Here is an 18354-nt window from a genome sequence, read left to right as displayed (position 1 = left end):
CTTAAAGCTAAACCTGTACAAGTTTGTACATCACATTGAAAGATCTGTTCACTAGCTTAAAAAATGAACAAAACATCAGAAACATTAAACTGATGGTCCCTTTTGCAATTTGTGTGCAGTCAATGTCAATGTATCAGCTCAAAGCTTTTGAGAGAGAGAAAAGATCCTTAACAATGGAAATACAGACCACAGTGCCCCCTTTCGGGCCATCTGTGATTGGTACCAAGCTTGTATCCATAGAAATCTTAAATGCAAAAATTCAAATTCTGCTACATAGAAATGTGAAATTACAGCCATTAGTAAATAATTAGATGTTTAAACAGTAAAGATAAATTGGATCAAAACTACATATACAGTTCAAGGCATAGGTAAACATACATGACTGTTTAATTCAACATCACATTTTTACATAGGAGAAATATTACATTCCAATCTACCGGTATGGCTTTTTCCATGAACAGGTGGGCGCTTTCAGATTTAAAACCCAAAATTGTTAGTTGTCTAAGAAAACTAGAAAAAATTAGTTATGTTAGGAAGAATTAATATCAAGAAATGAAACTGAGATTAAAGTGAAATTCATAACATCAAGATAGACAGCACTATGATTTAGTTTTGGAAGACATTTCACCTTCGATTTTATTATTTGTCATAACTGTGGCAGCATATTTCACCTGTGAACCTTCATCTTAGAATACTGAAAAATAAGGTGATACTTTTTTTTTAACTCAATAAACTGAAATGCACCTGAGCAAAGCAAAATTAAAGTTCAAAGACTAAAGAAGCATTTAGCTGAACTCTGTTTTGGCTTGTGGACATGCACAAAATTAAAAAAAATAAAATAAATAAACAGCTTTTGGCACTTATCCACAGTAAGCTGTAAGGTGATTTAATAAAAAACAGCTAATAAAAGCAATCAGCTCACAATGAAACTGTACAAGCCATTAGTTCACATTTAAACAATCAATCTGATTGCAGTTTTGAGCACAAAACCATAACTTAAAATCCTATTTTATTCAAATTTGAAAAACTATATTGATTTTAAGTAGTTTAAATACATTCATTCCCAGTCAAAGTTTTACAGTAACTGATGATTTTCAATCACACACACAACCAAGTTATAAATCCCTGAAACATGGATTTATTATAGGAATACTGATAAAACCTTAACAGAGATACAAATGATACATCACATAGTGTCTTACACCTTAACGGTAACTACTTGACCACCTTGGATTGGTAGATGCATCACTCCTACTGTTAGACACTAATACCATCCCCTAGGTGGTTTAAACCAACTGGTTTAAACTGAATTCACAACAGTTCGCAGTTACCTAAAAAAAGATGATTTTTTTTCCTTTTAATCACACTATAAAATATTCGTCTTCTAACTGGTATTTCAAAACTTCTGGAAAGAGAATTTCCCAGTTATAATGGGGACTGAACATACTAAGCAAGGAGAGTCACTGTACTCGAGAAAGTCATTTCAGAATCAGTGCCCCTGCAGAGATTTAGTATACAGTAGTACTTCCCTTGACGTAAGTTAATTGGTGCATGCTTATTTGTGCATCTTAGGACCTTACTCTACCAGTAGATCTCGGCACTCTTGAAGTTAATCTCATTCTGGCACTAACTTCCTGTGGGGTAGGGCAATTTCCAAATGAAAGGCACTCCATTATGAGCGAAATCAGAATTATCAGCAATGCAAATGGACAACTTGCAACATATTGCAGAGAACTGCTGTAGCCTACACAAGGTCTAAAATTGAGGTCTAAAATTAAGTACTTCCCTTAAAGGTGGAAAAATATTTAGAACAGCTGTAGTGCATGCGTTTGCATACACACAGACACTAGCCACTGTACAAGCAGAAATCTTCCAAGTATCTCAACTGTTTCCCCTCCTGCCCCCAATGCTTTTTTTCACTTGGGCAGAACCAAGCTTCTAAGGTTCAATTGCGCTATCAGGTGGCTTGCAGAGCAGCCCATGGACCACCACTGCATTGCTTCCTGTAGGCCACAGCAAGCAGGTCTGGAGAGTAAGTTGCAAGAGTGGTCCTCTCTAGCAGAACAAGAGCACAGGCACGCACCACTAGTTTGTCCCACTTATTATTATTTCTCCTCACACCTTTTCTTGGTTTTTTTCCCCCTCCTTGTTAAAAAAAAAATTATCTTGGGAATAAAGCTTTCCTTAAGGATAGGAAAACTCATGCTTGTTAGTCTGAATAAGGGATGTGCAAAACGGAAGTCATTTCCCTGAGGCAAAGATCTTCAAGTCATGCCTAGCTTACATTGTCTATTCTTATTTCAAGCTGTTGAAATATTTGGCACAATGAGGCCTTGATCACTGACTGAGTCTCATGGCATTATCACAGTCTACATAATATATTTATATAATAAAGTAGAAGTTGCAAATGCTTCATTCTCTCATTCTGTTTTGGTTTCTCACATTTACTCATTAAAATCCCTTTTCTCCTCAAGGGTGGCATTGGGCCTCCTGGGCGGGAAGGCAGAGTGACAAACTTCTACTGTATTTAAAGGTTGCCACAAATACTGAGTGCCTAAAAGGGCAATCACAGTAGTTATTGGACTCAATACATGGAGTAACAGGGTAAAAATTAATAGCCTGTTATATACAGGTGAAAGGTAGGTGATTTAATAGTCTCTTGTTGACTTACATTATGAAAAGCATCCAGGGAGATAAAAAAAAGTCACATTGTGAATGCTTCCAGTCTAAAACACGTAAGAAGCACAGCTTGAAACCAAGTCTTTCCAGCTTTCCCTTTTAAAATACAAATTGCACTTTTTATACAAAGCAATCCAAAGTCTAAGTTGTAGTAAAAATTTGAAGCTGCCTTACTGTACCAAAGAGTATCCGTGTTCACCATCTGAAGTACAGGCAACTAGTTTTCGGCCATTCTGCATATAGAGCCATATGTTCTACACCTTTCTGCTTTAAAAGGGCCTGCCATTAAATGCCATGCCACTGGGTGGGTACTGAACAAAAAAGAAAAAAGAAAAAAAAAATAAGAGTTTAAGGCCTTTATCTCCACAAGGAGCTGAAAACTGTGGCACAACCCATGACCAATACTTAATACGCAAATTAGCACACTCCCACCCAGGGCTCCAAAAATCAGTCATTCTTTCTAATGTTTGTCACACAAGACAATCATACCATCAGCAAGCAACAGTGCCAGTTAAGCATTTTTAAGGTCTTCAAAAATTCACAGCGAAGGGCACTTCTGAGAAAGATAATCTTAAAGATTTGGTTTTAAAAATAGACACCACGCTCACATTCAAGGGACATTCTTCACTTTTAGGCCTTTGTCACAAATCTGAATCTTTATTGTTCTGAAATAAATGCTATAAACATAAGACTCAAAACAAGAACTCCCAACTTTCAGTCTCCGAAGAGGTGTGGTTCAATGCCCATATCATGTGTAACAAGAAAATTTCCTTAAAAAAGGAAAAAAATTACTGTAAAGTCTTTCTTAAGAATGAAAATGCAATCTTTTTGTTTTTCTCATTAGTTTGTGTACAGGCGGGCACCAAAAAAAACTTTTGCATTTTCTTTTCAATTCTTGCTATGACGCTTGACGAACTTTTTGCCATTCAACAAATTCATCCAGAAGTACAGGCCCTGCAAACGGATGAAACTTGGAGTTATATTTGCCAATGTCTTTCAAACATCTTCTCTTAAAGTACGAAGGTTAAAACTATTGGTCAGGTAACATCCATGTCAATCCTATGGTCAAATGCTTACTAAGACTCAAAAATGACTACAATAATTTCAATCCAAAGGTGGCAAAAAGTGCACAAATAACACTACACAGAACTATGGAAAAAAGTCTTCCTGACATCTGACAGATGCACTGAACTGAACGGAAAGCATAAAAATAAGGTTATATTGTAAATCAGCAGAACTAATTCCTTCTTCCTAGAGCTTTCAAAATCGCACATAATTAGAACATGGACCAAAATGGGATGCCTAATGCCATTCAGTCATAGTATGACTGACTATCAGCCAGGTGTAGAGTTCAGCCCCAAGCACCAGCAGCTAGGCTACTGTATAGTTAAACTAGAGTTCATTATATATTAGTACAAAATGAGAGTTTGCTGTTTATAATTCTATTTGCAAGTCTATAGCTTCAGGTGAAGCAAGCAGCTTCACTAGATCCTCAACTGAATATAAGTTGGTTCAAGTACGCGATCATACCCCTGACATACTACTACAATTAATATCTGCAGTTTGAGGATGGATGGTTATCAGGACAGTTTTTCTATGCATTATTGGAGAAGAAACATTTTATTCCTTACAGTACTGTTTCTGTTATAGAAATCTGTTTTATGCAAATTGAAAATACTGAAATAATAGTTGAATAAGCAAAATGTTATGAATACTTACATGCACCATCTTCATCATAGTTGCTAAGATCTGCATGGACAGTTCTGCTGAACTCTAGTACATTGTACCACTGATCCTTGTTCATAACTCTATACTTCGATTGCTAGGGAAAATAATTTCAGAACATTAAAATGTCAAGTGACATTTGGTAATGCTGCATCTTATTTCTCTCCTTTTATCTTCAATCAGTTCCTAACAAACAACTTAATGGGTAACAATGGCTACTGTTCCTTGGGTTTCCATTTTTTAAAATACTACACATGTACATATTTCATAGTTCTGAAACCACATCAAATGGTTTCTTGAGAGATCAGAGCAAAATCTGATCCAGGGAATCAGGAAGTCACCACTCTTCAGCTTCAGAAACTGGTAAATTTTCATCCTGTCCTGAACTGGGGCATACCTAGCTCAGATATATTTCCAGAATAAATGATTACAAAAATCTTCTTGTCTCCAGGGTACAATACAGTATGATCATAAGGACATCTACTTTCCAACGTTAGCCGGGGAATAGTCTTAAGCCTAGCATGCTCCACAACCTACACACATCCATATTTCTAAGTCACTTGCAGCTGAGCTGACCAAAAACTTCCAAAGACAACCAGAGCTCAAGGCACCTACATACTGTACCTACACAAAGCAAACTTGAAATTCAGCACAGATGCAGCTGGAGAGACTACTGGGGCTCTATTATTTAATTTTCAATTTACCTTTATAGTCTAATTAAGACAGAATTTTAGTTGCCTTCGATAACAGAAGTGGGAGTGGGGCACAGGGAGGGAGAAAAGGATCTGTGATGCATACAAGAACATCGCTGTTTCATAAGCACATTGAGCAAGGGAAGAATAGCAATAGGGACGCATTCTTGGGCAAAACACAAACCCTAAAATCTTTTCATAGAACAGCCCAACTACTATGCCGTCATTCAGAAAGTCAAGGAAACTTGTACCTCCAGGTATTGATAAAATACTGAAAACAGTGGCCAAGTTCTTCCAAGCAGAAGAGCTAACATGGATTTTGCAGTATCAATATCAAGACTTCGCTGGTCTTTATCCTAAGGTTAAATAAAGAAAGCACAAAAACCACTCAAGTACAAGCTTGTTGAATAATTAAAATAAGAACTTCTCTAACATTCCAGTAGTCTTACCCTTGCAAAATCAAAGGCATATCTGTAGATATTCTTAAAGGATGAAATGTCATTCAATTGTGACCGCAAGAAGTCAAATTTACTCTGTAATTTTTCTGTACAGTCACACCTTAAAATAAAAAAAAAAAAATGATGTTAGAAATTCAAAACAAAACATTTGGACAATGAAAAAAATGCCAGCAACCATAAAAAAAATTAAAATCACCAAAATGCAGTCATCAGTACAGGAGTAATACTATGGAAGCGACTTAAAAGAACACTGAACATGCTCAACATTTGCAGCTTAGTGAAATGATGAATGCCTGGCTTCTGTAAGCAAGTTTTTTTAAAATGTATCAGCAACATAATACAAAGTCTCTGCTTTACTTCTCAGATAGTAGTCTTTTATGCCATACTCTGCAATTTATATTCATACCGGCACTATCTTATCTTGCAATCACTATGAAAGTTTGGAGAAAACAGTATTCAGTGTGCATTAAGGTGGTAAAATCCAGCTGTAAGGGGTGGATTTTAAATTTAAATTTAAAAAAATAAGGGCTTTATGCCATATCACTTTGGAAAAAAACAAACCCTAAACACACACTTCAAGACTACGTGTTTACAAGTGGCAGGATTGAGCAGGCACTCTGCAAAACATACTAGTCTGCTCGTGTTTTATGACTGATAAATGCAAGCTCTGATAAGCCTATCACCTGGATTAGTCAGTAGCTATTCAACTGAAAACTCACAGGCTGTACAGGTCTGCTAGTTGACAGGATAATCCTTTGGCAAAAATAACCCTTTAGCAGAAAAGATCTCCACATATTTTACTTAGCAAGGACTTTTGTTTCCAAATAGAAAATGGGTTAGATTCACCGACAATGGCAGAGGAGAATGTAATTTACACATGCTAATCCTCCAGTAAAGACTCACTCAAAAGAACAGCTGTTATATTATGTCACATTTTATTCTTATAAAATAATAGCTGCCATGATTAAAAAAAAAAAATCCACCTTGCCCCGTATCCTTCATGACAGAAGCAATACTTTCAGAAATGCAGATGTACATAAATATTTCCTTTGGTAATGTGTCCCCCTTCTGGCAGCCTGCCTCTCAGAGAATACATTTGCATCTTTAACAGCTCCTCATGGACTCGTCACAGCAGCCAGCAGCAAGGGCCCTTCGGGAGTACCGCAGCAGGTTGCTGAGATGCTGTGCTTTGATGCTGTACTTTGCCCACAGCCGATACTTCCCGTTCCTCAGGTCTGCCAGCCTGTGCCTGCACGTCTGTCTGTCTGTCCGTCCCTCTCAAACTGTGACAACACAGCAATTCCAGCCAATGGAGCCCTTTGTTATTTCTTGTCTCTAGCAGCATCTACCTAAAGCAGCACTGAGTCCCAGCCAAGATCAGTGCTAAATAAATAAACTATTAGCTAATTAGGCTGCATATGCAGATGACAAGAACGAATATATTTTTCAATAAACCATGCATCAAGCTGAAAAGAAATATTGTTAAAAAAGCTTCGGTAAATTTAACTGACAATGAAATTACTTTTTTTGTCTTCAGCCATCTAATTGGTCTACGTATTCTATCGTTTAACCCTTAAAACAGTATTATGCTATGCTACAAAGGCATCTCACTTTATATTCATCTCTCTTCTATGTTCAAACCTTCACACTGCAATAATATTGTCCTCTATCTTTGAGGACAAATCTACCTATTTAACACTTAACTAAATGCTCCTGTTGTTAGTACACTAACAACATAATCGAAGCAGGTTTACCACACATTTTGTCAAATATAATTTGATTGAGATTATTTACCATACCACGGATAAAGACAAATTTCATTATGTTGAAATTCCTTACAAAGTATTTTGTTAAAATTGTTTAAATAATCATAAATTTAAGTACAAAGTAAAATTTCTGTTATTGTCTACTGTACTATTGGCTATATGTATTTTAATGGAGAAGTGATTCTCTTGAAAAAGTCGGTATGAAAACGTGCAATTATTAAGCCTCAAGACTCCCGAGCTATTGTCAACCTATTTAAAACCAAACCGTCACATGGATCACAGACAGGCACCACCCTCTGAAGCCCCATGCAGGGACATATCTCTGTTAAAGCCATTTAAGGCATTTCCACATCTGGGCACTGATTTTCTTCACACTAGTGAGGTAAGGAGCTGTCAAACTCCTCTTTTATAGAGATATTGCTGCTTGTGTGGCTGCACCATAAACAAGATGAGTGAGGTCACCCGCACTTAGAATAATCTTCCTAACAGTATTTTTTTATTTAGTCAGTATTTAGTCAGAACAACCTTCTAATTAGCACAAGTGAATTAACACCAAACTCCTGTACAGAGACTAGAAAAAGATGTGATTTCTTGAACTGTCTTTACTGAAAAATAGCATTAAATAAGGTTACCTCAAGATCAACAAAACCAGACATTAGCTTACCACATTCTCTTCACATCCCTGTATCATATTTATAATAAAACTTAAATTAGCACCACAAAGCAGTCCTATTTTGATTTCCATTGAGGTAGAGGGTTCATTTGAGGCATAGCTAACATGCACAGAGCGATGATTCAGTAACTCCTACTCAGATATTCCAATGTTTCCTATTTCATAGTTATTCACACATGCTTGTCTTTTACTAAAAAGAAAAATTAGTAAGATGTATACAAACATTAAACCAAAAGCATTTAATGGTAGTATATAAAGTAGTTTGAAGGTCTGTTAATCTACAGGAGTTCTCCTGCCATCACCTAGCCCTCCAGATGGAAAAAACCAAATGATAGCCATCTAGCCCATCCAGTCTCTTCAAGCACTGAAACAGGATCTTCTGAAATTTAGGTTCCATGTTATAACTGGAGCATACAGAGGTCCAAGGAAATAATGGCTTAAGAGAGCAAAGGGACATCTTTTCCATGCCCTGACAATGCTATAGTTTCACTAGGTCAATTGATTTACAGGTCTGGAGACCAGAAATTGTTTAGATTCCAGTATACATTGAATGCTATACTGGCATTAAAAAAAAAAAAAAAAATTACACTATGCTTTGTGTTAGCCTCACAAACATTAACAGAGAAAGGCAATAACAAGCAAAGAGCTCATTGGAAAAGCAGTTGATATGACGCTATCATTAAAGCCAACCCAAATAAGTTGTTTTTACTAATAATTCTGTAAACAACAAGAAATTACAAACCTCACTTTCCTGCCCTCCCCCTCCCATGTGGTTTCTCTGGTACCTAAAAATGTGAGGTCATGACCTTAATTTTTCCCTCAGTTGAAATCTAATTTGGCTCTCTCCCCTTTACCTGGCCACTCATTTTCAAAAGCTCAACTTTAATGTAAAATTTGGCTCAAATTCTAAGGTTAAAAAAAATAGCCAGAGGGAAGTACACAGACAACACAGCTGCTTACGCCTCACCTCCTTACACACAAAATTCTTTGTATTTACCTAGTTCAAACAATGACTTCTGTGGGGTTTAATAAAATCATGAATTATAATCCTTTTTCCTTCACCTTCATTTTGTAATTAGATTTTTTTTCTCCTTTGTAGGTCTGTAAAGCCTACAATTGACAAATATATGAGTATGCTTCCTTTAACTCAGATATGTAAAATAAAATGCTCAACTCTAAGTTATTCACCCTCCAATGGCTTTAAAGCAAATGTAGATAAAGAGTCACTTCCTGAGGGCTATTCATTTCATCCTAAGGGGGTGTTTAAAATAGCTGAAATAAATTGCCCAGCTGAGGTACCTGCTTATCTCTGCTGGCTGTGAAGAGAGCGTCAGGTGATTAATTTAGATTCAGGCACCCAGCTTTCATACATACACACGTGCGCGCACACACACACACACATATATATGGCAGAATTCACCCTACCAACACAATATACTAGAAATGTCACTTTCACAGCTTAAGTCATTTAAGTCTCATAAACTGCTACTTGGTGCTCGATTCACCTTAATGTTGATAGCATACACCTTATCACATATTTATTTTTCTCCTCCTCTCTAAAGAACAAATTTAATCAGCGTATCACAAAACCACACACAAAAAGAATGTCACTTCAAGATCCAGGCACCCAAATGTTGGCATCTAACTGTGCATTAGATTTAGGTGTCTAAGCTTCAGGTGTTGCTATTCACAGAGGTCTAGCCAACCAACCCATAAGAACAATTCAGGTGACCAGTCACTAGGTCTTAGGGCAAACTGACTACCTCCCTAGGCTCCACTACATTGACTAGATCTCTGAAGACTGCAGTAAGAGTTTAAGAAATCCAGCTCTTGCATACAAACCATGCATTTAGGTGTCTTACTATGGAGCTGAATTTCACCCAACCCTGTTCATGCCATGACCTTATGTGACATTTCACATATTTTGAAATAAGGATTCTGTAATATAACTCTGACTTAGAATACACTTTGGGCTTTTAATGCATTTTAATGTAATTTCTTCATGCAAAAATTAAAAAAAAACAATGCTGTGCAAGAATGTAATAATACTCTATTGCTTTAAGAGCGTAAAATCTTTCTCCTTCAAAACTTCTGTCAAATCTTTGAAAAGAAACTAGATTTCCCCATCCCAGATGGAATCCTATAACATGATCCTCCCTTCCCAGTAAGCACAAACAGCACAAGTCTACAGACTTATATTCTCTTTTTAAGCCAATGAATCTTGAATTTCTTTACGTGAATGTCACTGCTTCATCCAGCTGCTTAGTCTACAGCCTGCTATTAAAGCACACCCAGGGGAAGCAAAACAGACAGGTTAACTGGTTTAACTTAGGCACGTGCTCCGATCAAAAGTCTGTTTATATAAAAATGCACAGCAGTACCATATTTTCTGTCTTAAAAACATTTAGCCTACAGCGTGACCAGCTCTCTTCTTAAAAGAGCCAGAAGATTCCTAATCATGGCAGATTATTAGAAACAAAGTCTATAATATTGGCTCTGAAGAGGTGCCTGATTTCATCCACCTTTGTGCTTGCATCCTACTAGACTCGCTAGCTCTTGAGAGCTTCCATTTGGGCATAAAATTCAAGGACTTCAGAGAAGTGACCAAATTATACCCACTCACTGCATCTAAGAATTTACACACCCAGAATTTCATCTCTGTCATCCTGAATTTCAGGCAATTTAATCATTCCAGCTCTTCCTAAATTTAAGAGCTTCTGATAGTCACAAAACAATCAAGGCATCTATCAGAAGCCTGATCCCAAATCAAATAAGATTTGGACAAGAGAGTCAGGCCAGAGTCACTTACTCCATAGTCTGGAATAACCAGAGGGTATCTACCCAATACAATTTCCCAAACCAATTCACAACTGATAGGGCAATTGGGCCAACTCCAAGGGTCAAATCAGCCCCTCTTTCCCACCATGCTGTAGCTGCAACAGTAGCTCCCTGACGTTTTTAATATTGAATGCAGTCACCCTTAAAACATTCATGTACCATAAGTAGTTTCATGAAGAAAAAACAAAAAATGACAACTGAAGTCAGCCTCACAAAAAGCTGATCAGTTTCATGAAAGAAACAACCTCTTTAGGCAGAGCGTTATCTCACCAAAAATTCTTACAAACAGAAGGAGTAAGAAGTTTATTTATACACTGAAGAAGTGTTATTTAACCTAAGCATTAAGCACGTCTTCTGACCTGCATCTAATCAATAACACCAATAACCGAAATTATTATCAATGCAGTCCTCATCTATAAAGCTTAGAAATCAGTAAAAACTTTCTAGAATACCAGTGCTGAGATATGCCTATGGGTATCTCCAGATCTCCTTATTTGTGTCTGCTAACTAGAATGATATTTTAACATATTTTTTGTAAGAAAAACAAGCCACCAAAACCTGACTTATTAGGGTTAGACAAAACTTCATCGTTCGAGTGAACCCATCAGATTCACAACTTGATGAACAAGAGTAGCTACTTCCAGTTGTTGACTGAGACCAGACGTAAAAGCAAGAGTTTCTGTGTCTTATTGCCAATGCACAAGAAACTGAGTGCAAGAATAATTAAGTTACTGGTACAAACATAAAATTAGAATGTTCTATTACATATGTAAAAATACTCTTACTGTAACGAGGTCATTCCTTTTAACCATTCTTCCTTGGTAAAAAATCCCATGCTTTCAGCCTCTAGTTTCCAGGCTAAAACTAACATAATAATCTAGGGGGAGGAAAAACAGAAGGGGAGAAAAAGAAGTCAGTATGTAAGAAAAGGCTGCTTTCTAGATGTCCAAGAAAAAAACTCTTAACATTCAAACATTCTAGCAATTGCTGTACACGCTTGCACTTTATATTTGTTGCCATTTAATAATTCAGCTACGTGCAATCTTTCCCTTAATTTCTGTTCCTGAAAATGAAGTATTACTATAATAAAACAAACAAAAATCCTCACACACCAGCCATGCATAATTGATGTATTGAGCTGAAATATCTTAGAACAACTCCTAAAAGCAGGTAGATAAACAACTCTCTGCTTATTGAAGTTAAGAGTTTTACACAGAACTTAATCTTACCCAATACCCCTTTTTAAAGTGTTATTAGTATTGTGCAAGAAACCTACATTTTCAGGCTCAACACCGATGTCTTCACAGAACTTTTCCATTCCTTCGGGCCCCACAACTTCATCAGGACCTTCAAAAACAAAAAGAAACTAGATTGAAATCTAAGTAACATTCACTGCTCAAGGGTTACACACAAAGATAATTAGACGATATTGCATACAAGCTGTCTTTAAAAACCACTGAATTACATTATTAAGTAGCTTTTATGTTAGAACCATTCCATCAACTGTAATATGGAGACGTGTATATTACATATGAAGTAACACTATGAACTAAAAGCAAAACTAAACCAGAACTCTCATGTTGTGCACTGCCTCCCCACAACAGCAGACAAGTTATTTTAGTTTGTGTATGCGAGTTTCCAAAAGACTCCACTGAGTTTCCCATTGATATAGCTCAACTGCAATAATTGTGGCAGCCAATTGTTTTTAATACAACTTGGGTATCGCTACTCTGTGCTTGAAGTTACTGTATGAATAACGTTCTTCGAAGAGTTATTTTATCAACAATAAAAAAAATTAATTTTGTCTGAGCTATTACAGATATTACTCTTTCAGTGGTGTTAACATTATGGGATTGCACTAACACAGAAGAGGATGAATCTTCAAACAATGTAAGGTTAGTTTTATGATGCTGAGTAGCATGAGGAGAGCGATAATAAATCAGAAAAATGCTAAGCACGTTAGCCATGTACAAAGCAGAAAAAGGTTTATGACTGCAATGAAAATAATTTGATCAGTACCACAACAGTTAGTGTTACGCTGTCACTTTTCCATTATAACACAGAGAAAGCCTCTAAAAAGCAGCAAAATAGCATATACGAAGACCACATACAGACACACTCTACAATGCTTTGTTTCTCTAAATCTCTCCTTGTTTCAGTTATTTCTGCTAAGCCTGTTCCAAAAGTGACTCCTACTGGGCAACCAAATATTATGACACGCTATTTTGATGTGTCTTGGATCATTATGTTAACATTGTTTTAGTGAAGATGAACCCATGTAAAAGGTAAAGGCTTTACCTTCTAAAACAACACGCCATTTTATGCTTTTTTGGCAAATTTCGCTATTTCTACATAGACAAAACAGTCCTTCTTTTCTGCTTGATGATACCTGTCTTCGCTTCATCTGCAATTCTTTTTAAGACTTTGGATAACGTACTTTGAATAATTACTCACTGCGAGGTAAGAATGTAGTCAATAAAAATTCTTAAGAATGGCTACTTTTACAGGAAAATAAAATGCAACTTGGCATTTAAGATCATGAACCCCTACTTCTTGAAAAATGTTGCAAAGAACATTTTGCCTAGGTAAGCAAAACACTGCCATCTGGTTTTGAGAAGCCCTTATGTAGAATGCGTTAAAAAATTTGCAAGTTTAAGTTATGAAGAGAAATACATACAAAGGTTCACTGGTAATGACAAGTATAAACTTGAATCAGTGTTTTTGGCCCCAAAATCGTATGTACAATTCATATATATACATATATAGGGGTGTGTGTGTGTGTGTGTGTATGTGTATAATTTTCTCTTTTAATGGAAACATTTAATCTCCTATGGTGTACGATTTCACTGGAATTCTATGTAATGCTAGAAATGTGACATATTTTGATCACTGGTGAACTAACAAAGTATAACCTCCTACACTCAGTTCTTGACTCAACAACAAAACCAAAATTTACAGGCCTTAAAAAAGCTAAAAGTATGTGCAGGGGCATTTATCGGAAGAAAATTAACTCAGAATTATTATTTTCCTCAGAAAAGACTCTTTACTCCAAAAGAGTATGCCTCAAACCTATATTAGAAAGCAGATTACTAGAATCAGGAGTCGTTCATTACTGTGGAAAGACTGCAAGGAAAACATCAGTTCTGATAAATAACCAACTGCTGGCAGATAAATCTTCAGCTCATTTCATGCTGAGAACTGCCATTAATGAGTTTTAATACCAACTAGTTATGATAGACTTCAAGTAGTGACTAGACAAGAAAAGAAATTAATAACAGTTCACAGATCCTGAATTTCTAACCATATAATTGGTAGATAAATGGCAGTAATAGTCAAATAAATTCTGCAAAGTGCACTGTATATTCACTGAAAGCAACTATTACTTGGCTAGCAATTCTGATTTATTTGAAAGAGGCTACTTCTAACACTTCTGAATGAAACATTTGTTATTTAGAATATCAAAAATGTTAGGATGGATCCTCAGATAGGAAAAACAGTATAAGCATCTACTATTTTATTTCGTAAAATAGAAAACCAAGAGAACTATTTCATTATCCTTCCAATTTGATTATAAACAAGATCTAGTTAGAGAAATAAACTTCTATCTAAACTGCCTCTCACTGTCCTGACTTCTACTTGTCCATTTCCAATAAAGAAGTAGAATTATTCAGCATATCCTGGTTCAACACTGTACTGTCCAACATCAGTCATTTCATTTTAAAGAACACCATGGTAAGTTATAAAGCATAGAGTAAAGAAGAAAAAGTCAAAAAGAACAAATACTGAAAAGGCAATAGTAAAAGCTATACTTATTCAAGTGCATGTTGTAAGGAAGAAAATATAGACATATTTTTTATGTCTACATCAGTATAAAAAATAATATTTGATGTATTCATTTATTTTAAACAAAACCATACAGTTTTAAATATGAACCCATTGTGTATTACCTGCATATTCATAAAACCAAGCCAGGCACTTTTTGCTTGAAAAATGTTCCTCTCCGCTTATTACTTTACCAGATGCTTGTGATCTGCAATAGCTTATAGAAACACAAAGATGGTAAGTGTTATTTTAATACAAGAAATGGGAAATAATTTAAAATTACATTCCAAGTTGTTTATTATTAGTTCAAACTATTTAACCTGTTTCACGAAATCAATATAAATCCACAATGAAGCTGAATTCGTTGAAGGACAACTGTCTGTCATCCTATTTCAACACTTGTTGGAACATAAAATTATCCTGAAATACAACCCTCTCATAGCCCAATTTATTGCAACTATTACTTTTCCTGAAATGCAAAAGTACTGTTATCTTGTAGATATTAAACCAAAAAACCCACACACAGATGGTCAAAATACCACTAGTCAGTAATTCAAATGCTTTATTATCTACTTATATTTATACATACAGGGATTTAAAGTTAGGTCTCTAATAAGCAGCATGATCTTCAAGAGTGCTGAATATGCACAGATCCCATTTAGGTCAACAGGAGCTGCAGAGTTTGACATATTTAAAAGTCAGGCTATTTATAGTTAAGCATCCAAATTCAGGAAGAAATCTCGGTCAAATTGTTTACATTAAACATGTAACTAAATAGCTATAAATTCTATAGATGTTTGGTATGAATACCAGAATAGTAATATGCAATCTATGGTAAGACTAAAACTGCTCAGCACACACAGCTTCCCCCCTACATTGTCTTCATTACGCGACACACAACCCAGTTTGCTTAGGAAGTGAATTTTCATAATTTATCATTCTTTAAAAGACTACATAGAATAACTGATTTCTTCCAGTAAAAACACTAACTACATGAAAGCATCTTTAGTCAGTAAGGAGTAGCAGCACCTTTTCAATGCACGCTCCTTTCAAATGCAAGTTAGAGACTTTTAGAACAAGCTAAGGTTATTTTTAAGAATCAGCTGAAAGTTAATTGTATGAGAGAATTTAAAATTATGCAGCTCCTACAGTGCAATTTTAAAATGAAAACATCAGGCAGGAAAGATTAGTTCAATCCTGAGAGGTGGTGAACAACTTTTATCTCCCATGTATCGCTTTAAGCTTCACTGGAAAAGAAAGGAATGCTCACCAAGATGAAGCCTTATGTGCTGAAAGCTAGAATTAAAGATGTACTACAGACAAACATCCATTAAACTGCCATTAAAAACACAAGTCACCAGAAAGAAACAGAGCCATACGGTATGCTATTGCTTGTTGGTTTTATCCAGTTTAACATATCCATTTCTAACCACTGGTTTTGTTAAAGAATATTGCCAATGCATTGCTATATAAGAATGCTATGCCAGAAATGCTCGTGTACTTAACATTTTGTGATCAGCTAGTATGAACTCTCATTTACATCATAGTTTTTGCCTAACGACTACCAGCTTCCTGTAGAGTCTTTTTTTTTTAAAGGAGCTTTCAAAAAAAAAATTTTTTTTTAAGTAAAAGAAATTGAAATCATAAAATTTTGATCAGCAGTGTTCAGCAAAGATGAACTGAAACTCGAACAGATGCAGAGAAGAGCTATGATGCGCAAGGAAACTGAAAATCGGTATTACAAACCAGCTTGTTTAATTTAACAAAATCAAGTATGAGAAGCCACAAGCGCTCACTCCAAATACACTATGAGGCAGAACCATGAGGGAGGATTGTTATGTAAAGGATATCGCAGGCACAACAACGGTTATTAACTGGCCATGAATAAATTTGGACTGAAACTAAAAGATCATTAATGACCGCAGAAAGTGAGCTCTGGCACAGTTATCCAAAATGAACAGTCATACCAAAATAAAAGCCTGGGTACTCCTAAATTCAAGCTTGGTCAACCTATGAGAAAGGCCATATGCCACAGTTTCGTGCAATAGCCATTCCCGTAGTGTTGATTTCGTAAGTCCTTTGTATTCTTATGTCCTCAGGACGTTTGTCATAACTACTGGTTTACTGACATACGTAACAAGTTCTAATAGATGAAGAAGGCACAGAGTTACTTTAGGGAAGCCACACTGGAAGCTCCTGCTATACCATACTAATGGTTTATCATTCTAATGGTAATTTTTGGGTATCATGGCCTAAGTGGTCTTTTTACAGTAGTTAATGAACAAGATGCCTCAGACTCCTGTATTTATTAGGAAAACCTTTCCTGATTTGGTTTTGGAGTGTGCTGACCTCTCCTTCCATTTCACTGCAAAAAAAAAAAGAGACGATTTACCGTAGGCACTCCGAGTACTGGCAACCTGAAAACGAGGAGAGCTGCCTACCCCAGGCAAAAGGCCAGAGCGAGCACGGGGGCGAATGCTGGCACTGGCCCTGCCGGCAGCGAACGGCAGCGGCTCCGCGCTCTCTCCCCCGAGTGCCAACAGCCGGACGCCGGCGGGGCAGCCCGCGGCCCCGCACCAGCGCGCCCTGCCAGCGGGACGTGCCCACCCCCGCTGCGCCGAGCGGCCCCACGCAGGCCCGCCGGCACCCCCGAGGCCCCGCGCCGCCTCGCCGCAGCCCCAGCCCCGGGCGCCCCGGGCCCCGCCGCCGCACAAAGGGCCGCCGCAGCCCGGCGACACGCGGTGCGGTGCGGAGCCGCCGCACGGCCGCGGCCACCCCGCCCGCGGAGGAGCGGCCGCCCACCCCCGCGGCCGCTCGCCCGGGACGTGACAGCCGGCAACAGCGGCCGCGGGCCCGGCCCGGCCCGGCCCGCACGCCGCTGCCCGCCGGGCGGCGCCGCGCCGCCAGACAGTACCTGCCGAGTTTACATTTCTTGACGCCGGTGTCGTCCGCCGCTGCGGCCGCCGACCCCGAGGCCTTCCTCTTCTTCTTCACCGGCATCGTCCCGCCTCGGGGCGGGGGCCGCCCCGCCGCCGGGGCCCGCAGCCGAGGCCGCCCCCCCCCCCCCGGGCTCACCGCCCCCCCCCCGGCCGCCGCCGCCTCCCGAGACCGGCGGTGAGGAGAGGAGAAGAGAGGAGCCCCGTCCCGCCCTGCTCCTCCCCACCCCCGCCGGGCCCTGCCGCCCCCCCGCGGGCAGGCCCCGCCGCCGCCGCACCGGTCGCGGAACCAGGTGTCGCGCCCGGGGCGGGAGCGGGGAACCGGGCGGTAGCGGCTGCTCGGGGAACGGCGAGCGACCCGGACACAGACACCGCTGAGCAGGAAGTGACAGCGCCGCCGGGGCCCCACCTCCCAGTGGGCGGAGCCAGCCCCCGCCCTCGCCCCCCGCCCCCTGTTCCCGTCTCGGCCCCTTCCGCGTTGCCGGCGAGGGCCGCCGCGCCTGGCCCGGGCGGGCGGCTCATGGCGGCGGGGGGGGATGGCGGGCGCGAAGCATGGGGGGTGCGTGGCCGTTACAGCGTGCGCTCACAGTAAAAGAGAGCGGGGAGGCGTGAGCCCTCGTTACCGGCGCCCCCGCAGCGCCGCCGGGACGGGGCGCCCGCCGGGCGCTCGAGCGCGAGCTGCCGGGCCGTGTCCCGCGGCCATCTGCGGCGGCGGGGCGGGGAGGGCGGCAGCGCTGGAGGCCGGCAGCGCTGGAGGCCGGCGTG

General features: G+C 39.1%; 1 protein-coding gene across 3 annotated transcripts; it reads right to left on the bottom strand.

Moving 5' to 3' along the window:
* Nucleotides 1-369: 369 nt before the first annotated feature.
* On the bottom strand, nucleotides 370-17727 carry DCUN1D5 (defective in cullin neddylation 1 domain containing 5). 3 transcript variants are annotated; one of them, XM_087758244.1, is made up of 8 exons: nucleotides 17568-17727; nucleotides 14779-14870; nucleotides 12108-12178; nucleotides 11617-11708; nucleotides 5546-5654; nucleotides 5348-5452; nucleotides 4399-4501; nucleotides 370-2990 (listed from the first exon to the last, which is right to left on the bottom strand). In XM_087758244.1, exons 1-8 carry the CDS (start codon nucleotides 17651-17653, stop codon nucleotides 2965-2967), a joined length of 684 nt encoding a protein of 227 aa, XP_087614370.1. In that variant the 5' UTR covers nucleotides 17654-17727; the 3' UTR covers nucleotides 370-2964. The 3 variants fall into 3 exon arrangements, with proteins under 3 accessions (XP_087614370.1, XP_087614369.1, XP_087614371.1); XM_087758243.1 differs by having other exon boundaries at nucleotides 370-3633; nucleotides 17568-17723; XM_087758245.1 differs by lacking the exon at nucleotides 17568-17727 and adding an exon at nucleotides 15243-16968 and having other exon boundaries at nucleotides 370-3633.
* Nucleotides 17728-18354: the final 627 nt, after the last annotated feature.

This window comes from Nipponia nippon, unplaced genomic scaffold (genome assembly GCF_047370975.1).
Source record: "Nipponia nippon isolate SJK-2023a ecotype South Korea unplaced genomic scaffold, ASM4737097v1 scaffold_2, whole genome shotgun sequence".
Lineage (NCBI taxonomy): Eukaryota > Metazoa > Chordata > Aves > Pelecaniformes > Threskiornithidae > Nipponia > Nipponia nippon.
Note: the sequence above shows the minus strand (reverse complement) of the source record. Positions and strands in the feature narration are given on the sequence as shown.